General features: G+C 35.4%; 2 protein-coding genes across 2 annotated transcripts; both read left to right on the forward strand.

Annotated features, from left to right (window-relative positions):
* The first annotated feature begins 1938 nt into the window (after nt 1-1938).
* Nucleotides 1939-6844, forward strand: LOC128224898 (40S ribosomal protein S5). The gene is made up of 5 exons (XM_052934988.1): nt 1939-1958; nt 4231-4345; nt 4975-5184; nt 5952-6179; nt 6690-6844. The coding sequence occupies exons 2-5, from the start codon at nt 4238-4240 to the stop codon at nt 6756-6758; spliced, it is 615 nt and encodes a 204-aa protein (XP_052790948.1). The 5' UTR covers nt 1939-1958; nt 4231-4237; the 3' UTR covers nt 6759-6844.
* Nucleotides 6845-11059: 4215 nt separating this feature from the next.
* LOC128222936 (geranylgeranyl transferase type-2 subunit beta-like) lies at nt 11060-20604 on the forward strand. The gene is made up of 10 exons (XM_052932124.1): nt 11060-11173; nt 13696-13803; nt 15257-15326; nt 15799-15926; nt 16816-16921; nt 17038-17201; nt 17801-17912; nt 18302-18390; nt 18874-18948; nt 19694-20604. Exons 1-10 carry the CDS (start codon nt 11171-11173, stop codon nt 19829-19831), a joined length of 993 nt encoding a protein of 330 aa, XP_052788084.1. The 5' UTR covers nt 11060-11170; the 3' UTR covers nt 19832-20604.
* The last annotated feature ends 1187 nt before the right edge of the window (nt 20605-21791 follow it).

Below are 21791 nucleotides of genomic sequence, written 5' to 3' on the forward strand. Positions count from 1 at the left end.
CATTCCGGGACCGTCAGTGGCGCTGCCGTGGTGGTACGGGGTAATCCATGTGGGCTCTGTGATGGCTCCGTGTTCATCCGTTGTGGTGCCGTGTTGGGTCCGGGCTTGTCCGATGTTTTGCGACCGTCGATGGACTGTCGTCTCAGTTTCATCCAGACCACCCGGATCAAGAAATCTCTTGATCCGGGGCGTTCCATGTCAATCCTCGGTAAGGCTTTGGTGTAATTGTATATTTAAAAGAGGGAAATTGACCATACATTGGAAGACACATGTTTGTTCTATACATTTGTATATCATATTAATTATTGTAAACAAATCTTCGTAATTACCAGTCTAGTTACTAGTGTTAACTTGTGACTGTTTGTAACGTAACGAAAACGTTATTGTTACTTTTATGAAATAAATATTTTTTTATTCAATGTCTATTTATCATACATGAACGAACAAAGATTAATCATTTGTTTTCTGCTCAACACTTATTATTAATGTAGGGCATATTTTATTGATATGTTATTGTCCACTTATGGCTGCATATTTCGGGTCATATAATCATTTTAAATTTGAAGTAAGTATATGCTGAAGAGTATTTGGTTGACAGCTGATTGTGTTCAAAGGCACTGTTATGAATAAGTCATCATTTTAATTTCAAGTAAGTGTGGGCTTGGGTAGTTTAGATGACAATTTTTGGCCTACATAAACATTATAAATACTTATCCATTTTGGTTATTGGGGAGTCGATAATTGAGATGGACTATCGTGAGTTTTTGAGATGATCTGGTGTGGCCAGATCGCGTCTGTTAGTTTTACTCGAATTATGTATGTTGTAATCACTGAATAAAAATATGGAACTTGGAAACAGTGCCCGTGAGTTCAAATTTGAGTTGAACTGTTGAGAGTCTGCGGCGGTTACGTCACATGTTCTCCCTACCCTAAGCGAGCACATCCTCGGCACCCCAGCGTCTCATAACCTATAAGATTATGATACGATGGGGTGCCGAGGATGTAGCGAGCAATTAGCATTGGATATACCAGTGTGCCTAGGTTGTGTTTTAGGTGTCCAATTGTTTAGTGTCTATCTACATCATTTGCTTCCGCTATGTCAGTGATCCTCTAAATGTGTTCACTCATCATTTACTTGGCAATAAAAAACGTGTTACGGGTGCCCTGGCTTCATGCCTCTGTAATCGTTCGTTAGTTTTATCGAGCCTCTGGGCAATGCCTAAATTGTTTTATGGCCGTAACACACTTCAAAACTATGTTAAAATCTTAATAATCACACTACTTATAAGTAGAGGTAAAGTATCAATTAATAATTTTATAAATATTTTTTTATGGAAAACAATCATTCCCTGGGATACAATACAATTTTCATATAAACGTTTTTCTGTGTTCAATATTTTAGCTATACTGTAGATTATGAAATACACTGGAAGGTGAAAGGTTTATTAATTAAAGTATGTCAAAATATACAGTATTACATGTATCACGGCCCTATGGTTTATAGGTCCGTGCATGTATGCACACTCAAGTCCTTTAAAATTTGTTACGAACAATCTAAATGTGAATTCAAAAAGTATTAGGTTTGCAAAGAGATGGGGTAAGTGTTACACACTGATATAGATCTGATCATTATTTGATTACACTTGAAATATTTTCATGATTAGTTACTCGCACGCGTATTTAATGCTATATTAAAAAAAAAACATCATAAAGGGAACCTCAATTTCCAGAGGGCACACTATCTATGCTTATGTGAAGGGCTATTAAAGTTAAGCATATTTCAGAAAATAATAAATAAATTAATTTTGCTGGGGGTAGGTCTTTTTTCTTAATTTGCTACTGTATGGGACGTAACCCCTGCGTCGAGTGCGGATCCTTCGGCGTAGTCTTTTTTTCGGCATCTTTAAGCGGAAGCATGTGTTCCCCGTTCTTTCTTTTACTTCCGGTCGTGAACATCGGTAAGTGCAAATAATTTTGATTTGTTTATTTCAATGTTTATTGATACTTATTGACATATTTGTGTTTCAATTTTTCATATATTTAAAGATATTAATCGTTTTAACTGATTCAATACCCAAATTCCTTGAATAGTGACGGTGATTCAATTTGCACAAGTTAAAAGAATAACGTCTTTTTTCATTTTTCAACTTTCATTTGTCATTAAGCATTTCGCATGACTGTCAGTGATTATTATAACTTAGACATGTATGAAATCTGTCTTCAGAATGATTTCAAATAAAAAAAATGAGACAGTCAATGACTATTCAATTGTAACCCCTGATGTCCAGTACTTATTTTAGTAAATTGTCTAAAACTGTACACAGCAATCCTCACTGCACTTTAATAGATATTTATAGCGTTAGAATTACCATTCTAATAAAAAAACTACCATGCCCTTGTGTTATTTTGTTCAAACAACAACGTATGCCTATACTGCCATTTTTAGCGCATTTTTTTTGTGGTGGAAGGAAATGTCTTGGAAAGGTATTATAGACATTGTATCATCACGCATAGTGCTTAATCTGTGACAATGCTATTGCTCCAAAAATAATTCAGAAATATATTAAGATAAAACTTGGTATACTTGTTGCCTATGACAATATACATAATTTAAGCTGAAACCCTTAATTCTCTGCCTTTTAGGACATATCCTACTTTAAATGTACACATAGATTTCATTGTTTGGTGCACAAGTTCCATGTCATTACACACTTGTTAAATTTATTTTTAAAATCAGACTATTTGTTTCATTTAATCTGTTAATAAGCCTGGACAAAACAGCTGGTAGTAAAAGAGTCATTGAATGGAACATTGCGGATGGTCAAGGAATGCCAAATTTCTTGTAACATTATACAATTGTCTAAAATTATTTTCGGTATTTTCCCCTTTTTTGTGCCCCCCCCCCCCACACACACACACAACAATCCATTTATTTTTTTGGGCCCAAGGAGAATGATTTCAGCTTGCTTATTGAGACTGACTAGTTATACCATACAAGTGATTTATTTTAATATCTTCTGCTACTTTGGGATCCTTGTTCAAAACATGGATCTGGAACAAAATGTTGAAAGTCCCAGACATACTTGACACTGGTTAATTTTAAGATATGCATCATGAGAATGCAACTGAATTTATCTCCCATTTTTAAAATGCTACAATGATTAATTTAATGGCTGTCCGTGATTACTTTAACTTAGACATGTATGAAATCCATAATTGGAATGATTTCAACTTGCTTAATGAGACAGACTTTATTATTTACATATTATACCAGTGATTCATTTTGCAATTCCTTGTATCCATCTCCTGGACTCCACATTTCTAAACCATGCAAAATGGTGTGTTTGATTGATGATGGGGCAATTCACCATCCAAAATAGTATACTTTTTTCCCCGAAAAATTATGGAGACTCGTAATTCACAAACCTAAAAAAAGAATTAATGACTGTCGGTGATTATTTCTACTTAGACATGTATGAAATCCATAAAGGAATGATTTCAACTTTATAAATGAGACAGATGTTATATGATATTATAACAGTGATTAATTTTGGAATTGATTGTTTATGTATGCTTCTTGTGGACTCCTATACTTAAAAACAATAGATCCTGAGCGTTACTTTTAAAATATGAATTGTGCATATCACCTGTTTAAAGAATAATTGGTCATCTTGCAGGAAAAACATTGAGACAAGAGTATGGGGTTTTGGGAAATTTATTGCGGTGCAAATAGTTAAATGATCATAAAAAGTGGGCAGCAGCATCTGTAGGTACTGTCCGTGATTACCTCATCTTAGACATGTATGAAATCCAATGATTTCAACTTGCAAAATGAGACAGAATTCACAAACTATGTCATTTGTGTATGTAAATCTGAAAGTTCATTTTGAGAGCCTTTGACTTCAGTCTATTATTGTACAGTAAAGATTGACTGTTTTCTGCTATTAGATTTAAATAAAAAAAATAATAGGAAGTACCTTGAAATGAATACAAATGACTTTGGAAATAATTTCAAAAGATGTCTGCCCCTTACGCCTGCTTTTGGAATGAATCCCTCAAACAGACCCGACCTGTTTTTCAGGATTGACAATTATCATCTGATAAATTACTATATAACAAACATCAGCTTGTAACGTTTTGTGCTATACAGTTATACTACACATGATATGTTCTATTTAAATGGATAAATACGAAAGCAGTGCTTTTACTGTTCCTCTTTGATTGTTTCAGGTAGAGCATGGAGAACTGGGATGAAGCCGCGCCGGTGGTCGCCGAACTGCCAGAGATCAAGTTGTTTGGTAAATGGTCCACAGAGGATGTTCAAGTCAGCGACATCAGCTTGACTGTAAGTATTTCATGATAATAGAGGTCAACTTAAGGAAATAGGAGTACTTCAAATTTGAATATTTACATTCGCCTTGAAAGTACTTGAATTATGGGCTGCTTGAAGGAAGTCTTTAAATTTGCAAAAGACTCCTTAGAACTACTTGAATTTTTTCTTTTGCCTTGAAAAGAGCTTCTTTTTCTCAGAAATAGTCCAAAATTTTCTTGTTCTGCTTCAATTGAAGTTTCTGTAGTATAAGTTTCATCTTTACAAAACAAGTTTGATCTTTGTGGATGCTTTGCTTGTAGCACATTGCTTTTCTCTTTCGGCTGGTTGACCTTTAAAATAAACACAAAACAATGTGTAGACATTGCATAAAAGTTTTCATTGACATCAGTTCAATGGGCGAATCTGCCCTGAAATCTGAGGCGAAGTCTGAAAAACATGATACATGTTAATCTGCCTACCAGTACCACCAGTTTTATTAAATCAAATAAAGGTCCTTGAAAGCTCCTTGATAATTTTTAATTTTCATAAGTCAGGCTAGAGATTTGAAAACCATGAGTGAACACAAGTTTGCGTTAAAATAAATATATAAAAAACCTCCACTCCTGCACTCCTACAAATATAACATAAACATGCCTTTCCAGGACTACATTGCTGTCAAGGAGAAGTATGCCAAGTACCTGCCCCACTCTTCTGGGCGTTACCAGGTGAAACGTTTCCGCAAAGCCCAGTGCCCAATTGTGGAGCGCCTCGTCAACTCCCTCATGATGCACGGTAGAAATAATGGCAAGAAACTGATGACTGTGAGGATTCTCAAGCACGCCTTTGAGATTATCCACCTTCTTACTGGCGAGGTGGGTTGGTTATTGTATATCATAGTAGAATATCCTTGCAACTAATTATGACATCCTTTTGAAAGACGGATAATTTTGATGTATTTTTCATGAAGGACAAAATTTAGCTGAGAACTACCTCATAAAAAAAAGTGTGATGTGAAGTTTTGTCCTTTCTCTGCGTTTATTTGTATAAGGCTTCAATCAGATGCTGGGACTGTAAAAACATTGTGTTTTAGAAAAAATCCATGTTAATGTTACCTAGTCTGAAAACCTATTTCCCATGTTTGGCCATTAATCAAGTCTTGTAAGAGGGTCTGAAAAATAAAAAGGTCTGGTAATAGAAATCTTGAATAGATTTTGATACGTGTATAATAGATACTAGTCTATGTGGCTGTCAATGATTACATATTAACTTAGACATGTATGAAATCCGTAATTGGAATGATTTCAACTTGCAAAATGAGACAGTCCTTTGTATAACTTATTTTAAAGGCTTTTTATAAAGTGAAAGTTGCAGGGAAGTCTGGTAAATTATAAATCAAAGCAGTGTGTAAAGTGATATATTTCTTAAGAACATATGACAATGTAGACACAAATGATTAAAAAATAACTGGGAATCCTCATTCATATACTGTCATCTAGCATTGAGGCACATAAACAATTTGGAGTCTGGCAAAATTGATAGGCTTTTGTTTGTGTACAAATGTCTTTCAATATTGTTGTTTTTGTGTATTTCAAATTCTTTTAATAGAGAATTAATAACCTGTCAATTTACGTCGCTTCAGAACCCACTTCAAGTGCTGGTTAACGCCATCATCAACAGTGGACCCCGTGAAGACTCCACACGTATTGGACGTGCTGGAACAGTAAGACGTCAGGCCGTAGACGTGTCCCCACTGAGACGTGTAAACCAGGCTATCTGGCTGCTGTGCACCGGGTCCAGAGAAGCTGCCTTCAGGAACATCAAGTCCATTGCTGAATGTCTGGCTGATGAGCTCATTAACGCAGCAAAGGTAGTGTGCAATGTCACTGTGTTTGTATTGAGCTACAGAAAGTACACTGCATTTGATAGTCTTTGAATTTTCCACAGTAATTATGGCATTTATTATGGAAAACTTGTGGATAGTGAATAGTTAGTTCCTTACTTTTCAAAGAAGTCTAGGGATTGTCAATAGCCTTTGTGTCGTTGTTATTTAAAAGATTTAGCCTTAGCCTCATATCAAAAAAAATTTTGGCATTAAGTTTCATGACATGAAACTTCATGCACATTTTAAGATTTATACAATACAAACAAGATGTGTTGCAAAGGCCAATATCTTTCAGCTTTATTTAGATATAATCAAGGTTTGCCCTGGGATTGACTAGAAAGAAACAATAACATGCATTCGCACTGCATGCAATGCTTTTAATTATTTTAAATTTCACTCAAAAAAGATTGATGCATGATTTTTCATTTATTTCTAATCTATGAAATATTCTCAAAAAGACTATCACAATCATGACAAATTGTCTTGGCTTTTCAGGGCTCCTCAAACTCTCACGCTATCAAGAAGAAGGATGAGTTGGAACGTGTCGCCAAATCTAACCGTTAAACATATTACTGGCAAAGACACTCTTTGTTTTCACTATGTGGTGACTTATGTGGTGATATCTTGAAGAGAAAAAAGAAAAAAACACATTTATAGTTGTTTTGTTTTTTGGGGTGAATGTACAGTACTGTTACTGCAATGTAGGCAAGATCATAAATGAAGTGGTACAAACCTTGGATCTTCATTCTTATATGTAAAACCTGTTACAACAGAGCCCATGATTAGGAACAGTTGAATTTCTAATGAATATTACATAGCATGGATGCTCAAGATTGCTATATATATACAACCGGGGTAGTTGGAAAAAAACAACTGTATATAATACTGGGATTATTGTACAAGTTGAGCTCTTTGACATTGGTCATTACAGTCGATCACTAATTGTTTTACATACCAATCTAACACTCATGCAGAGGGTTTTTTCCATGTATATGGCCTTTTACAATAATAAAAATAAAAATGCCAGAAAAGCTTGTGCTATGGGAATGTGGACTTAGTATGTGTGTCTTTAAACAATTGCTTGTGAACATGACACAGATTTCACATTTGATTGAATCTCGATGAAAGTTGTTAGATATATACAGAGTGCAGTTCCTTTTGAAAACTAGCCAGGTCAGTCCATGCATGTATGCATAGATTATGGCCCTTGAAAGTATAAACAAAAGTGCTATTTTTAGCCAAGTCTAGGATTCAAGAGAGACAACTTGTTTTGGGGGGGTTGTGCAGTTGGTTTTATGTTGTATTCTCCCTTGCCCTTGTTAAAAAGAGATCAAAATTAACAGTTGTGGTTGGTCAGTGTGTGTATACCACGTGATAAATTACATCATAAAATTATATGTCGGAAGGCAACATTTTGCTGAAAATGAAGACTTCAATCAAAGATAACATTTCTTTTACAACACTATTTTAAATGAAACAAAGGGCAGTCTATGCCGCTTAAATAGCTCCGCATTTGTTTTATCAACAACAAAATTGATTAAGTTTTTAGTTTCATTAAACACTCCGGCAAACCTGTTTCCAAAATCATGTTTTGACAGTGCTCCATCAGACGGCTGTATTGTGAAAAAGTTTGTAGAAGTGTTTAAAGAAACTAAACTCTCAATCAAACTCTGGTAAAAGACTGAAGGCAGGGCTCCGTAAGCGGCATAGACTGCGCTTTGTTTCATTTATAATGGTGAAGTAATAGTGAAGTTATCTTTGTTTAAAGTCTTTTTAAAATCAAAATATTGCCTTCCGACGTAGCATTTATGACGCAATTTATCACGTGGTATACACACACTGTTGGTTGATTTTTAGATCTATTGGCCAAAGACCAGAAGTGTCTGGCGTTGGTGCATCCATCTGAACACAATTTCTTGTGAACGTTTGTTCGAATTATGCCCCTGGGCTCATAACTGGCCACACCCTAGGGTTCACAGGTTTGGTATACTTATATAGGGAAATGTTTGAAAATCTTTTTGTCCGATACTGCTAGGCCCAGACGCTTGCTATTTTGAATAAATAATCATTTAGTGATCCTCGACCAAGAAGGTTCAAATTATGCCCATGTGGTCAAAACTGGCCCTGCCCTGGGAGTCACAAGTTTCCTAATGACATATAAGTAAAACTTATCTTGTTTCAAACCACATATATTAATTTGTACTTAGATGGCGTTGATGTTGACCTCTTGACCCACTTTCTTATTTTTAAAGCTACAGCAATGAAATTTGGACCATGTGTACAGATTTGATAACAACTATCAATGTTGTGCTTTGATGACCTTGATTGTGACCTTCTTTCTTGGTTTTGGATACAGCAATTTGTTGAAACACAATTGGTTGACATTACCACGTGATGTTATCGTGGTATTCTTTAAAGGTCAAATTATCCATCGACTGTTGTCAATGTCCTTGTAGATTAGTGCTTCAGGCGTGGGTTTTTCTTGACTTAACCTGCGTAGGTTCGCAACCCACTAACATCAAAATATTTTTTTATACTTCAATTGTGTTTTTAATCTGCCATTTCGGTATCATTGAGTGAAATAAGTGTTTTAGATGTATTACCGGGAAAACTTATTTTTGCTCCAAAACATGAGCGATTCCCTTTAAAACATAGGGTTTCTTTTTGAATGTGTGCTGTTACTAGTATGTACATGATTTGGATATGAACTAGTCATTGGCACATATTAAAACAGTTCATGACACTAATCTGCTTACACCATTTTCTGTCCTCAGATGTTGAATGTGCAACGTTTTCAGCTAACCCAAACACAAAACGTTCCAAGTAAACTATATATTTGTTGCCTATTGAAATAAAATCTACCACAAGAGCCATGCCAGTAGAGCAAAGCCCCTCATGGATCTCTTGTAAAGGACTTATGCAGACTTTTTCTTAATTCCGCTAGTACATGTATATCGCCACAAAAATGTTTCAACATTATTTATACTTAGTGACGAGATGGGAATATCATTGATTTGTTTATTTCAAAATTATGTTTGTTGGAACCTTGACTCGAGACGCTTTGTAGACATGGGCTTTACTCTAATTATCATGGTAGTATATTTGAATAATGGAGTAATTCAATGACATGAAACAGATGACGTTGGATTTTAAGCTACACTCTTAACAGTGAAATGATCTGGCTATAATATATGTTGAGTTATGCCCCTTGCTCGACTGAAAAACAATCCTTGATGTCGGCTCCGTAGAGCTCTTGAGTTACAATTATTATGACTTCAAAAGGCATCTAGTAATAAAATCATAACTGAAGAACGATGAGGCCTCGGAACTTGCTATGCTGGGTGGTAACTGAGGTACCCTATTGATTTTTAGGTCAAGGTCAGGGTGACTTCGAGCTGAAAATCAGTTTTTGATCAGTAACTGGAGAACAAAATGGCCCAGGAACCCTATTGATTTTGAGGTAATTGGGTACCTGAAGAACGCTTTCGCCCAGAGACCTCAAACTCGGTTGGCAGATGAACCCTATTGATTTTGAGGTCTAAGCTCAAGGTAGTGGTGACCTATAGCTGAAACCTAGTTGTGTGTGAAACAAAAAGCGGTTGATTGCCATAACCTATGCACTTATAAAATTTCACTTAAAATCAAAGTTGATGTTTACATTATTAAATCAACTAAACCCCTTGTAAATACTAGACGAAAAAAATATTAAATAGTGACACAATCTTTCTATGCCTCCACAAAATGCTTAGTTTTAGGTGTTGTATGTACTTCACGAAACTGCATGTCAAGTTCTACAGATGATCCGGCTTCATGTGCAGGTGGTCTGTTAAAAACAAATTGTGTGCCCCTGAAGAGCAATATAGAAGTCACACTTCCCGTGTGTTCTAGCTTCCATTAACATACTCGTTACTCAATTTCCATCAGATTCTGATCAAAATCATCAGAATTATAGAGAACCATGGAAAAAGTGTAACACTTATAAATATTGCGCCCTTATCTCAGAGGTCAAGGTCATACTTTGAGGTCAATCTTAAACGGATCTCCTGGCAAACACTTGAGTCTCGTCTATACATTTTAACTATATATATTTAAGGAAATTCAATCAAACTTCACAGAATTTCAAAGCTCTAGGGTAATGCGTGAGATATCCACCCGGAGTCCAGGGGTGTGATTTAGACAGTACAATTTTCATAATCGTCCAGTATGTTATCCAAGCAATAACTTTAGAAGAATTTGTACAATCATCACCATATTTGGTGTTTTTGAAGTAGGACGGGCGACCATTGGCGCTATTGTTACACACTCATTTGTAACATTCTTTTAAAAGCTTGTTGTCTCATGTTAATTCTAAATAAAATACACTAGCTATACTATTGACTACATGGTACTGCCTCTGTTTTTTAAGTTTAATTGAAAACAGTCAGGTCCCAATATTGGCTTGTGACAACATGGAATGGTAAGCTAACGAAAGTTCACGAACTTACAATTTAAAGCTAAACAGTGTATGAATGGTTATGCATTATTAAAAAGATAATACTATTACTTATACCATATTATTGTATGGATAAGTATTTCCATATAGGATAAAAAGAATAAAAAATACGCCCACAAGTCAATTCAAGTCAAGTAAATTTTATTTACGAAGTCGGAGTAACAGGTCAACATAAGCTCCAAAGAGCTTTAAGCACCGACTTTAAAAATACAACATTTCAAACTATAGAATTTGTTATAATTTTCTTGTGAGAGTACCCCTAAACCCCATGTCAAAACTTTAAAATAGAAAAAAATCTGAGGAAGGGGCGCAAGTAAAAGGGCCCTCTTACGCCATGATGTATGATTCTTTAATATTGACGTTCATGAATCCTCAAACTGTTGTCTGCTTCCTGACCCAAAACTGATTATTTTTGTTACGCTAATCAGCGTTTAGAATACATTTTAGTTGTCTTTATATACATGCCACAGTAAAAACAAGGAGAATGGTATGTTTTTTCAGAAATGTTATAGTCATTTTTCTCGATAAGATTTATGGATACTAGGATATTTTGTTTTCTTAATCATTATGATATTCGGACCTCTATTATTCGGATAATCGCATGATCGCGTTTTATATTTAGAGAATTTGAAGGAGAGTGACTTTTGAATCTCTTCAAAAATACTTCAAACATATGCCATATGTGGCTCCTCAATTTATATAATATTATATATATATATCTTATTAATATCTGTTGATCGCTGATTGGGTGACAAAGGTTGGGTCGGTGGATTTACCAAAATCCCGAAATCCTGGTAAATACCGAAATCCCCTTTCATTTTCATAGGTATATATCGTTTTCATTTATAAGCCGGGATTTAATACTTTATGGTGTTCGAATGTTATATGCCGTAATTGTTAGAGGTTGGAGAGGGGTGGAGAAGTCAGAGGGGGGGGGGGGGGTCGTGGTGACTAAAACCCAGGACCCCCTTTCATTTACATAAGTTCATTCAAAAGAAGAGGATACTAGGAGGTAATTGTTGGAGGTTGGTGAGGTGTGGAGACTGAGTCGGAGGAGGGGTGGGGGTAGGGGTTGTGGTGACTAAAACCTGGGACCCCCTTTCATTTACATAAGTTCATACAAAAGAACAGAATACTAGGAGGTAATTGTTGGAGGTTGGAGAAGTCAGAGGAGGGGTAGGGGTGGGGGTCGTGGTGACTAAAACCCCCTTTCATTTACATAAATTCATACAAAAGAAGAGTATGCGAGGAGGTTCGTACGCTGGGGCTTCAAAACTGCATTGTGTTTTAGTGGGTTGTATGCTGTATTTCTTAGTGGTTGGAGAGGGGTTGGGGAGTCGGAGTAGTTGGGGGTGGGGCAGGGAGTGATTAAAACCTGGGAACCCCATTCATATTTCTAAGTACATACAAAAGAGTATGCAGTATGGCCAAGAAGGGGGAGGTGGCTACGAAGAAGCCTCAAATACTACTTTCCAATACTTCATTTCAAAGTGTGGAGGTAATGGATGATAGGGATCATACTTTACATACAATAGAGTCTGCGAGGTGGTTTGTGTGCCGTAGTTGTTGGTGGTTTGAGATGTGTGGGGAAATCGGAGGAATTTCGGGTGGCTATTAAGAAGTCTCAAATACTACTTTCACATACATGTACCTCATTTCAAAGTGTAGAGGTGAAGGAGGGTAGGGTTGTACCTTACATACAAAAGAGTCATGATGCGAGGGTGTGATTGCTTTTTGTATTTTTAGTATGTCATATATTGATTGTTTTAAAGGTGTCTTATTTTTTATTGATATTGCCTGTAATAAGTTATCCGTTTATTTCGTTGTAAAGCGCCTTTGAACATGTGTATCGAAACGGTGCTATATAAAGTTTACCAATAAAAATAATAAATGTGTATTGTGAACGAGTTGTGTGTCGAAAAAGGTGAATAATTGGTATCAAGCGGAAGTTGATTATACAATTGTCCTTATGTGTATCATAACGATTTGTATGTGTCTCAACTGTTATTTGGAATTGCTTGCTATGCACAATCTCATGGAGAAAGAAATGCAAATAATACAATTTTACTTAAATACCATCACTGCACCTAAATACGAATCATCAACATCATTTTAACATTGGTCATGATAGGAAAGTGTATTTAATGAATAAAGGCATAATATAAGATTTTATATCATAAAGCATGCCATTTAAATACATACATGCAATACTTGTCTCAATATCGATATGGACATGTCATTGTGAGATATTGGTCCATGTCTGTTACCTATCAATAATGACACCCCGCTGTGACAAATTCTTATCGTGTGGTCAGTATTTGGAACCATGCTGTCACAGATGACTATAATACGATGTGTACTGAACCCCAAAGGTGTTCTGGTTCAAAAACGGGATGCTCCTGTGAACCAGAAATTAAATCTTGTATGTACACGAAGGTAACAAGTAAGAGTATGCGGTGTATGAAAGAAATATTGGAAGTATGAATATTTATTTTTTAGTTCAATGCAGTGCAAGAGTACATTGCACGTCAGTGTTTAAGATATTAAAGAAATTTAATATAATACACCACTGAGGGCCATATGACATAATAAGGACCGGCCATAAAAGAAAACGATATATACCGAAAGGGGATTTCGGTATTTACCAGGATTTCGGTAATTCTACCAACCGACAAAGGTTGAATGCCAATGATTACTTTGCTGTGCATGCCAAATACTATACACATTTAGCATTTATTATTCTCAAACATGTGCATCAGTGTTTTGAAGGTTTTAAACCGAGTATCGTTGATGATGAGTTATGGAATAACCAAGGATTGAAAATGGTTCTTATTCACATGTATACACTTAAATGCTTTACAGTTGATATATGAAAAGCTCTTTTGAGCTTATGTTCTGGTCCATAAGTGTGATGTGAAATAAATCTGATCTTTGGATGTTATTGTAACATCATCTTTAGTGATTGGATTGATAACTTAGGATCCATCTTATGTGTTTCTCTCTTCTCAGGGAACGCAAGTGAAGGATGCAACAATTCCTGATAATGCCCCTAAAACCCTGCTGCTCCAGAAACATGCTGACTATATTGCTGCCTATGGAGCAAAGAAAGATGACTATGTAAATATGCAATTTAAGTCAAGGGCAAAGCAAGATATTTTATAAAGTTTAAACCGCAAATAATAATAAATAGGTTTAGGTATTGTAACGGTCTGCTGTATGCGGCGGATGTGCGTTCATAGTCTCAGGGCTTTTTCTGCCCATTTTGGGAAAAAGACCCTAGACATTTTGGGAAATTTTGCGTCGTGAAAATAAGAAAATTGGGAAATTTTACAGTGAAAAGAAAAAACTGTCTAGTCTCCTGTGAATTAGGAAATGATTAGGATATTAGTTTATTTTCCCTTTAAAAGACCCACAATGGCTGAAATATCAATCCTTGGGGTGTAAATATCTATTGCAATAAATCATGACAGATAATATTTCATATCTCTGAATGTGATGAAAACAATGATTTCTGAGTTCAATTACTAAAAAAACTTCACATCACATAATTTATTAGGATGTTGAAAAAGAACCAGTACAGGTAAAAAGAATTTCTAAAAAAAAAAAAAAAAAAAAAAAATTTTTTTGGATTGGGATTTTTTTCTGAAGATTGGGAAATATTTAGCTTTGGGAATGGGTCCGATAGTCGGACCCGTGGGTACTATAGAAAAAGCCCTGACTGTCTCCACTTCTATGCACTTGCTAGAAAGCTCAGCTGTCCTGTGAGCCATAGTAAGTTGGAACTTCAACAATCTTTAAAGCTCTGCTTTCCTGATGGTTGAAGTGTAATGGTCCCCTGTAGGCGGCGGAGGTCTACAGCGGCCGGGGTACGTTCATAATAATATTCCGTATAAAACGGATGTACGTTCATACCGGATGTAAACTTGGTTGGTAATATGCAAATTAGCAAAGCCCTGGCTATGTGAGAATAGAGAAGTTAGTGTATTTAAAGACCAGTGGACCCCTTCAGGGTCGAGCATGCTTTTCCCTGAAGGGATCTGTTGGTATTTGTTTCATTACACCAGAAAGCTCGGCTATCTGGTTTTTGTTTGTTTGATGGTCTCGCACGTTACAGTTTTTCATATCATGCAATATTTTAATTTGTTGGTTTTATCAATCAGTTAAAATTTACAGCATTTAGATTCATTAATATTGTATGCACATAAGATTCAGTGATTGGTTTGGTAATTTTATACTTTGTAATACAGTATGAGTAACTCTTTATTTTTTTTGTCATAGATATATTCTGATTAAATGAGTACATTACTGCTGCAATTAATCCAGGGTACCCTTAATTGTTTTGCATGACTTTTATGTAATAATATCAGTGATTAATACACCACACAGAATGCTGACTCAAATGTCAGTATTACATAAATTTATATGAATTAAATATATATGTAAAAAATGATAATTTTGATCTGTTTGATTGGTTTACAATTTTACTCACTCTTTATTCTGTTGTAAACATTGACTCTTTTTGTAAAACTTGTGTTGTTATGTTTTCAAATCATAACTGTTTTCACTCAAGGAGTACTGTATGACTGAGTTCCTACGGATGTCTGGAATGTACTGGGGGTTGACAGCCATGGATCTCATTGGTCAGTGGTAAAGAATAGATTAAAAATCATAAAATTTGGTAACTCTTCACTTCAGCAAGTATGAGAAAAAATGCACACTTTCTTCTGCAAAAAATTACAGTTGAATTGCTGTACTTCAGGCCAGAGGAAATAATGTCTGCCAATGTTCAAAGTCCATTTCTTTATTGCAAAGCATGGAAGGCATCACATCCATGTTGGGTTTGCACTTTAGTTTCCAATTAACAAATTTTGAATGATGTGTTATACATAACTTGGTAAACACACTTGTCATGGTCTGTAAATGACTATTGACCAGCTGGTCATGGCAAAGAGTGGTCGATAATCAGCAAAATGTAACCTAACCACATGCTACTGATTATTCTAGTGTCTAGTGCAATGATTCTGGCTAAATTCTATCAAATTATTCCCAATTATGCTTCAAAACCAATCAATGCAATGTGTGTGATGTACTTATCGGAATGCTTCTCTGTAGGTCAGCTGGACCGTATGGCAAAGGATGAGGTTATACAGTTTGTTCAACAATGTCAGCATGAGTGTGGGGGGTTTGGAGCCAGCCAAGGTCATGACCCACACCTTCTGTATACACTCAGTGCCATACAGGTGTGTACCACTTAATGCTGTATCTACGTAACATTTGAAATGTTTAAACCTTTAAGAATGATACTAACAAGTTTGATTCCCCTTTTTGATGAGCTATAATTGTGTGCTTTATTAACCAGGTTTTCACAAATTGAAACAGGGTTATTACAATGATGTATGTCCTTGTTCGGGTGGGAGGGCAGGCAGGCGGGTAGATGGGCGTATGAAGTCAAACTCATCTACTGTATAACTATTGAATAACTTTAGTTAGGGTTAACATTTTGTGGCCAAACTTAGAACGTAGTACAGGTTCATGGAGACATTTCATGGGATTGTGTTTTGAGCCCATAGGTTCAAGGTAAAGGTCACTGTTACTAAAAATAGAAAAACGGTTGGTACTGTATACCTTAAGTTAGGGTTGACATATTGTGACCAAACTAGGTATGTAGGAAGGGTTCAAGGAGACCTTTCATGGGATTGTGTTTGTAGCCCCTAGGGTCAAGGTCAGTGTTACAAAAAGTAGAAAAACAGTTTAAACTCAATATCTTCAGAAATGGTTGACTTATTGTGATCAAACTTCGTATAAAGGAAGAGTTTATGGAGACCTTTCATGGTATTGGGTTAACAAACAGGCAACAAATCAGCTCACATATTATTCTCACAACAGATGTTGAAGTTCTTCTGTAAATCAATGAGAAACCTGGTTTTGTCACATAGCAGTGTTTCTTGTTTTAATTTAAAGAGATCTACATGTATGTAGGCATTGTTAGTTTTAAGAATCATAAGGCCCATTCCCAGAGTTCTGAAGATAAAGTCCTGTACAAGTATCTGTGATTCAATGAAATACTTGAATTTTGATATAAATCAGAACGTTCTTCATTGTCCATATTTTCTGGGGTTAATTTTTCAGATAGTGACGCTGTATGACTGCCAGGACCAGATTAACACTGATGCTGTTGTGGATTTTGTACAGGGACTTCAACAAGAGGATGGTAGTTTCTATGGCGATAAATGGGGTAAAGTCCAGATTCAAGTATTATCTTCTTATCATGGATTTCTTATGATGCCCTAAGTTTGTAATAAGATTCTTTCTAAATGCTTAAGCCAAAATGATTTTAATGTATAATTTCAGGAGAGGTTGACACACGGTTCTCATTCTGTGCAATTGCCTGTCTCACCCTGTTGAACCGCCTGGACGCTATAGACGTGGACAAGGCAGTGGAGTTTGTCCTATCCTGTATGAACTTTGATGGCGGGTTCGGGTGCAGACCCGGCTCTGAGTCTCACTCTGGCCAGGTAATAAACTAGAATTCAGGCATATATGACATTGTATATTAGGCGTTTTTTATTATTATTATGTAACACTTCACTTGTTTAGAAACAATACAAATGTTTCATACTCTGATCAATCCCAGTATTAAGACATAATCTTTAAATAAAAATGACTATATCTGCATGTATCGCCCAGAACTATTGTTGTCTTTGATAACTTACAGTATTATTAGCAAGCCTCATTTTATTTCTTGATTTGATGACATTAATGTTGAAACTCCCCTCGTATATTTGAATCGAATAAGATAAATTAATATGTTACATTTGAAACACCCCTTGTAAATGGAGGCATTAAATTATATATATATATATACCCAAGATAATGATTGCTTTCTATTTGAAACAACTCTCATATGTTTGCATGGAGAAGTTTATGCATTGCATTTTAAACATCCCTCATATATTTGAATGGATATATGAATACGGTACATTTTAAACATCCCTCATATATTTGAATGGATATATGAATACAGTATATTTGAAACAGCCCTCATATATTTGAAAAGATGAATGAATTCATTTCATTCAAAATAATTCTATATAATACATATTTCCCCATCCAGATCTACTGTTGTGTAGGATTGCTGGCCCTACTGGGAAGGCTCCATCATGTCAATGCCGACATGCTGGGATGGTGGCTGTGTGAGAGACAACTTCCATCTGGAGGGCTAAATGGTATTTTAAACTGTTTGATAGAAGATTATTAATTTATGTGTACTAAAAATAAAAATGAGAAAATTGTAGATTATTTTAATTTTTCAAGTATTAAATATTTGTGGTTATTCATAAATCAATCAGGCTGCTATTTTTAAACCTATTGATATATTGATTAAATCAATATAATAATAATAATGTTTCCATCTGAATAACTTCTTAACCTCATGAAATTGGCCTAAATTGAGATATTTTCTTTACATGTTAGTGATACATGACATTGAAAAGGAGGCAAGATAGGCTAAATAGAAGCATTGTTTTCTTATTTTTGCTATTACTTTTACATCCAGATGATAATACAGTTTTATACTTTGGTCAGTATTGTACAATCTACCTTAACCACTTTTCAGGTCGGCCAGAGAAGCTGCCGGATGTGTGTTATTCCTGGTGGGTATTGTCTTCACTCAAGATCATCGGCAAACTACACTGGATCAACAAGGTAGTGTTTACAGGACCTTACTTTAGTTGCCATTTAAAAATATATGAAACTCATTATGGAAAAGCTTTGAAGCTGGCTAATAACTTATCCTAAGTTTGCCTTTGGACAGTTGTAACATTTTTAAAAAGGAGTTTCATAAAACTTTGTATTTTAATAATGGAAACAGATGTAAGATTCTTTTTATGACATGCCACATTTGGTGCCTAAAATGAAGCATTTATTGATTGTATTGCAATGCTAAATTACAAGGGTGAAATGATGTCATTGGCGGGGTCAATCCATTTAAAAATATTACCCCCGGTAGCAATGTTTTGGCGCTTTTTAGCTCGATTAGCTATTATTTTTTTTTATAAATGCTTACATTTTGTTACAATATGTAAGTGATTATACATTTGCTATGTGAATCATTGTAATGTTGTTTTGTACGTCTGCTGTAAAATATGTAAATCTCTAAAATGTGAATGTGTGTGTCTTCTATATCAGGAGAAGCTGGATCAGTTTATACTGGCATGCCAGGATGAGGAGACTGGAGGGTTTGCTGACCGTCCTGGGGATATGGTCTGTCCCTCTTTATACACCTTCAGCCAATTGCATAAAACTGGTTAACTCTTTAGTTTAGTCAAAGTTAGCCGAAAAGTTTATTGATTGGTCAATATATCTCCAAAAGTTACTATTAACTAATCAAAAAATTTAAATGTGAAAATTAACCAAATCACTACCTGTGGACAACTTAACCAAGTTTTATACAATTGGCTGCTTATGTTTTCTCAATCGGAAAATAATGTGCTTTTGGATGATACCAATATGAAACGGCTCCATTAGGTATTAAATGTCGACAAATTGGTTTATGATTCTATAAAATAGCTACATGTACTACATTTGCCTGTATGTACCTTTATGCAATTTACAATTTAGGCGGGGAAATATAGTTCAGGAATTTCCTATCAGTAGTACTGGTAAGAATTGTTGAAAATGAAAAGAAAACAAACTTAAGAAAATTAAGAATGAATCCATGCCCCAATTTCTCGAAAATTCTCAAGTCTCTTATAACAGGATTAAGCTAAACCAATTATTTTTGTCTTTCAATATTTTGCGTTTTGTATACTCCTTTAACTGGTTTAATACTTAAGATAGGAATTATCGTTACGATTATAACAATAAACCATTTTTCATTTATACAAATTCACTATAAATATGTATTTTGGCTAATTGAAATAAGCAACTTAAGCCTGTTAAGCTTAAGAAGTTTCGAGAAATTGGGGCATCTCATATGTTTTCATATTGTTTTTTTTCTTCTTTTCAGGTTGATCCATTCCATACCTTGTTTGGGCTTGCTGGGCTCTCCTTGCTGGGCAATGACTCTATCAAGCCCGTAAACCCGGTGTTCTGTATGCCCGAGGATGTAATACGCAGGACAGGCGTCAAGATGGAACTCTTGTGATTGTGATAATTGTGTATATAATACTCTATACTGTGACATACAAAGTAACATTGAAGTTAAGGAAAGTGGTTGGTTTACCAACCTGTGAGTAATGACACATAACAAAGTGAGACCACCATCCAGGAAATAATCTTTGGCATACTTTTTATGCTTGGAACTGTGATTTGCATCCGGTTGACTGAATGAATTTTGTTTTTGAAATTGGTTGGGCATTTTAGCTCATCAAAATTCTATTCCGGACCTGAATGAATTTGAGTTTGGTTTATGTTTACCAAGCCAAACAAGTGGATTCCTTGGCATATTTGTCTTAGGGACCCATAATAGTTGTAAATATATCCCCTCTTTTACTGTTGTTATCAGTTGTTGTTTTTTTATCATATTTATTATTTTTCATCCAAATTTTGTCCAGAATAGAACTCAAAATGGGAATAAATTGATTAAATCATGGGAAAGATGGCTGGTAGAAATGGGCACAGAATGATAATTGTAACTCTTGAGCATTAATTTCCACAATAATATCTACACTTGTATTTTTTTAAAGGGTAGATATCATTTTTGATTGAAAACAATGGATTCTCTTATATTTTTTTTAAATATGCTATTTATAAAACACGAATAAAGTGCAATATGTTAGAATGAGTTGAATTGTTGTTTATTATTTTCAACACGTTTAACTTTGCCATATAACTCAAAAACCCTATGTAAGTTCTTTAATTTTGAAGAACAGGAAGTATATCTCATACACCAGTGTGTATATACCATGTGATAAATTGGGTTGTAAATGCAAGGTAGGAGGGCAATATTTTGCTTCGAATGAAGACTTTAAACAAAGATAACTTCACTATTTCTTCACCATTTTAAATGAAACATATCGCAGTCTAAGCCACTTGCGGGGCTCCGCCTTCGGTCTTCTACCAGAGTTTGGTTAGGAGTTTAGTTTCTTCAAACACTTCAACAAACCTTTTCACAATACGGCCCTCTGACAGAGTACTGTCAAAACATTATTTTGGAAACTGGTCTATTGAAGTGTTTGATGAAAGTAATCACCTAATCAAACTTAATAAAACGAAGGCGGGGCTCTTTAAGCAGCATAGACTGCCCATTGATTTATCTAAAATGGTGTAGTAAAAGGGAAGTTGTCTTTGTTTAAAGTCTTCATTCGAAGTAAAATTTTGCCTTCTGATGTAGCATATAAGACGTCATTTATCACATGGTATTAACACACTGGCTAATATTAATTAAAGAAATTAGATTTTAATGTCTATTTAATCAAAACAAGTCACGAACACAATGTACTGTTTTATGTAAATGGAGCTTTGATCATGTCGATTATAAAACAAATACATAAATAAAGAAACTCAAAGCTGGTCAATTAAGTACCGTATATAAGATGGCCACCTTAATGAACGCCAAAAACACCTTTGACTGTAGAGTTTGTTGTTGCTGTGAAGGAGATGGATAAATGATTTTAGGTATCGCTTATAATGTAAGGATTTCAGAAAGAAAGAAATTCATTATTTTGACTGAGAACTTGAACTAAGAAAGACACTATCCTTTTATATGGCTATTCCCAACCCTATGGAAACTGTCACCTGATAAATGCCCCCCCCCCCCCCCCCCCCCCCCCCCCTAAAAGCAGCCAATCATTCATTTCACTGTGGATCCCACAAGAGCTCAGCTTTCCACAATTGGCATACCTTATTTAACTGGTTGTCCGGTAAGCACAGTGTAAAGCGCACTCGCTTCTTACCAAGGCGACACTGGTTCAATTTACTGGCCTTGGGCGCATGCGAGTTTGGTTTGTGGTCACCATGCCGGACAAGTGGGTTTTCTCCTGGTACTCCGGTTTCCCCAACAACAAGACCACACCCTCGCACAACATTATACCAGCATGAGTAAACGAAATGTCTGTGGTGTAATATAAGGTTATGACCAGCATTCCAACAAGTTTGAGGATAGT

Source organism: Mya arenaria, chromosome 17 (genome assembly GCF_026914265.1).
Source record: "Mya arenaria isolate MELC-2E11 chromosome 17, ASM2691426v1".
NCBI classification, from domain to species: domain Eukaryota; kingdom Metazoa; phylum Mollusca; class Bivalvia; order Myida; family Myidae; genus Mya; species Mya arenaria.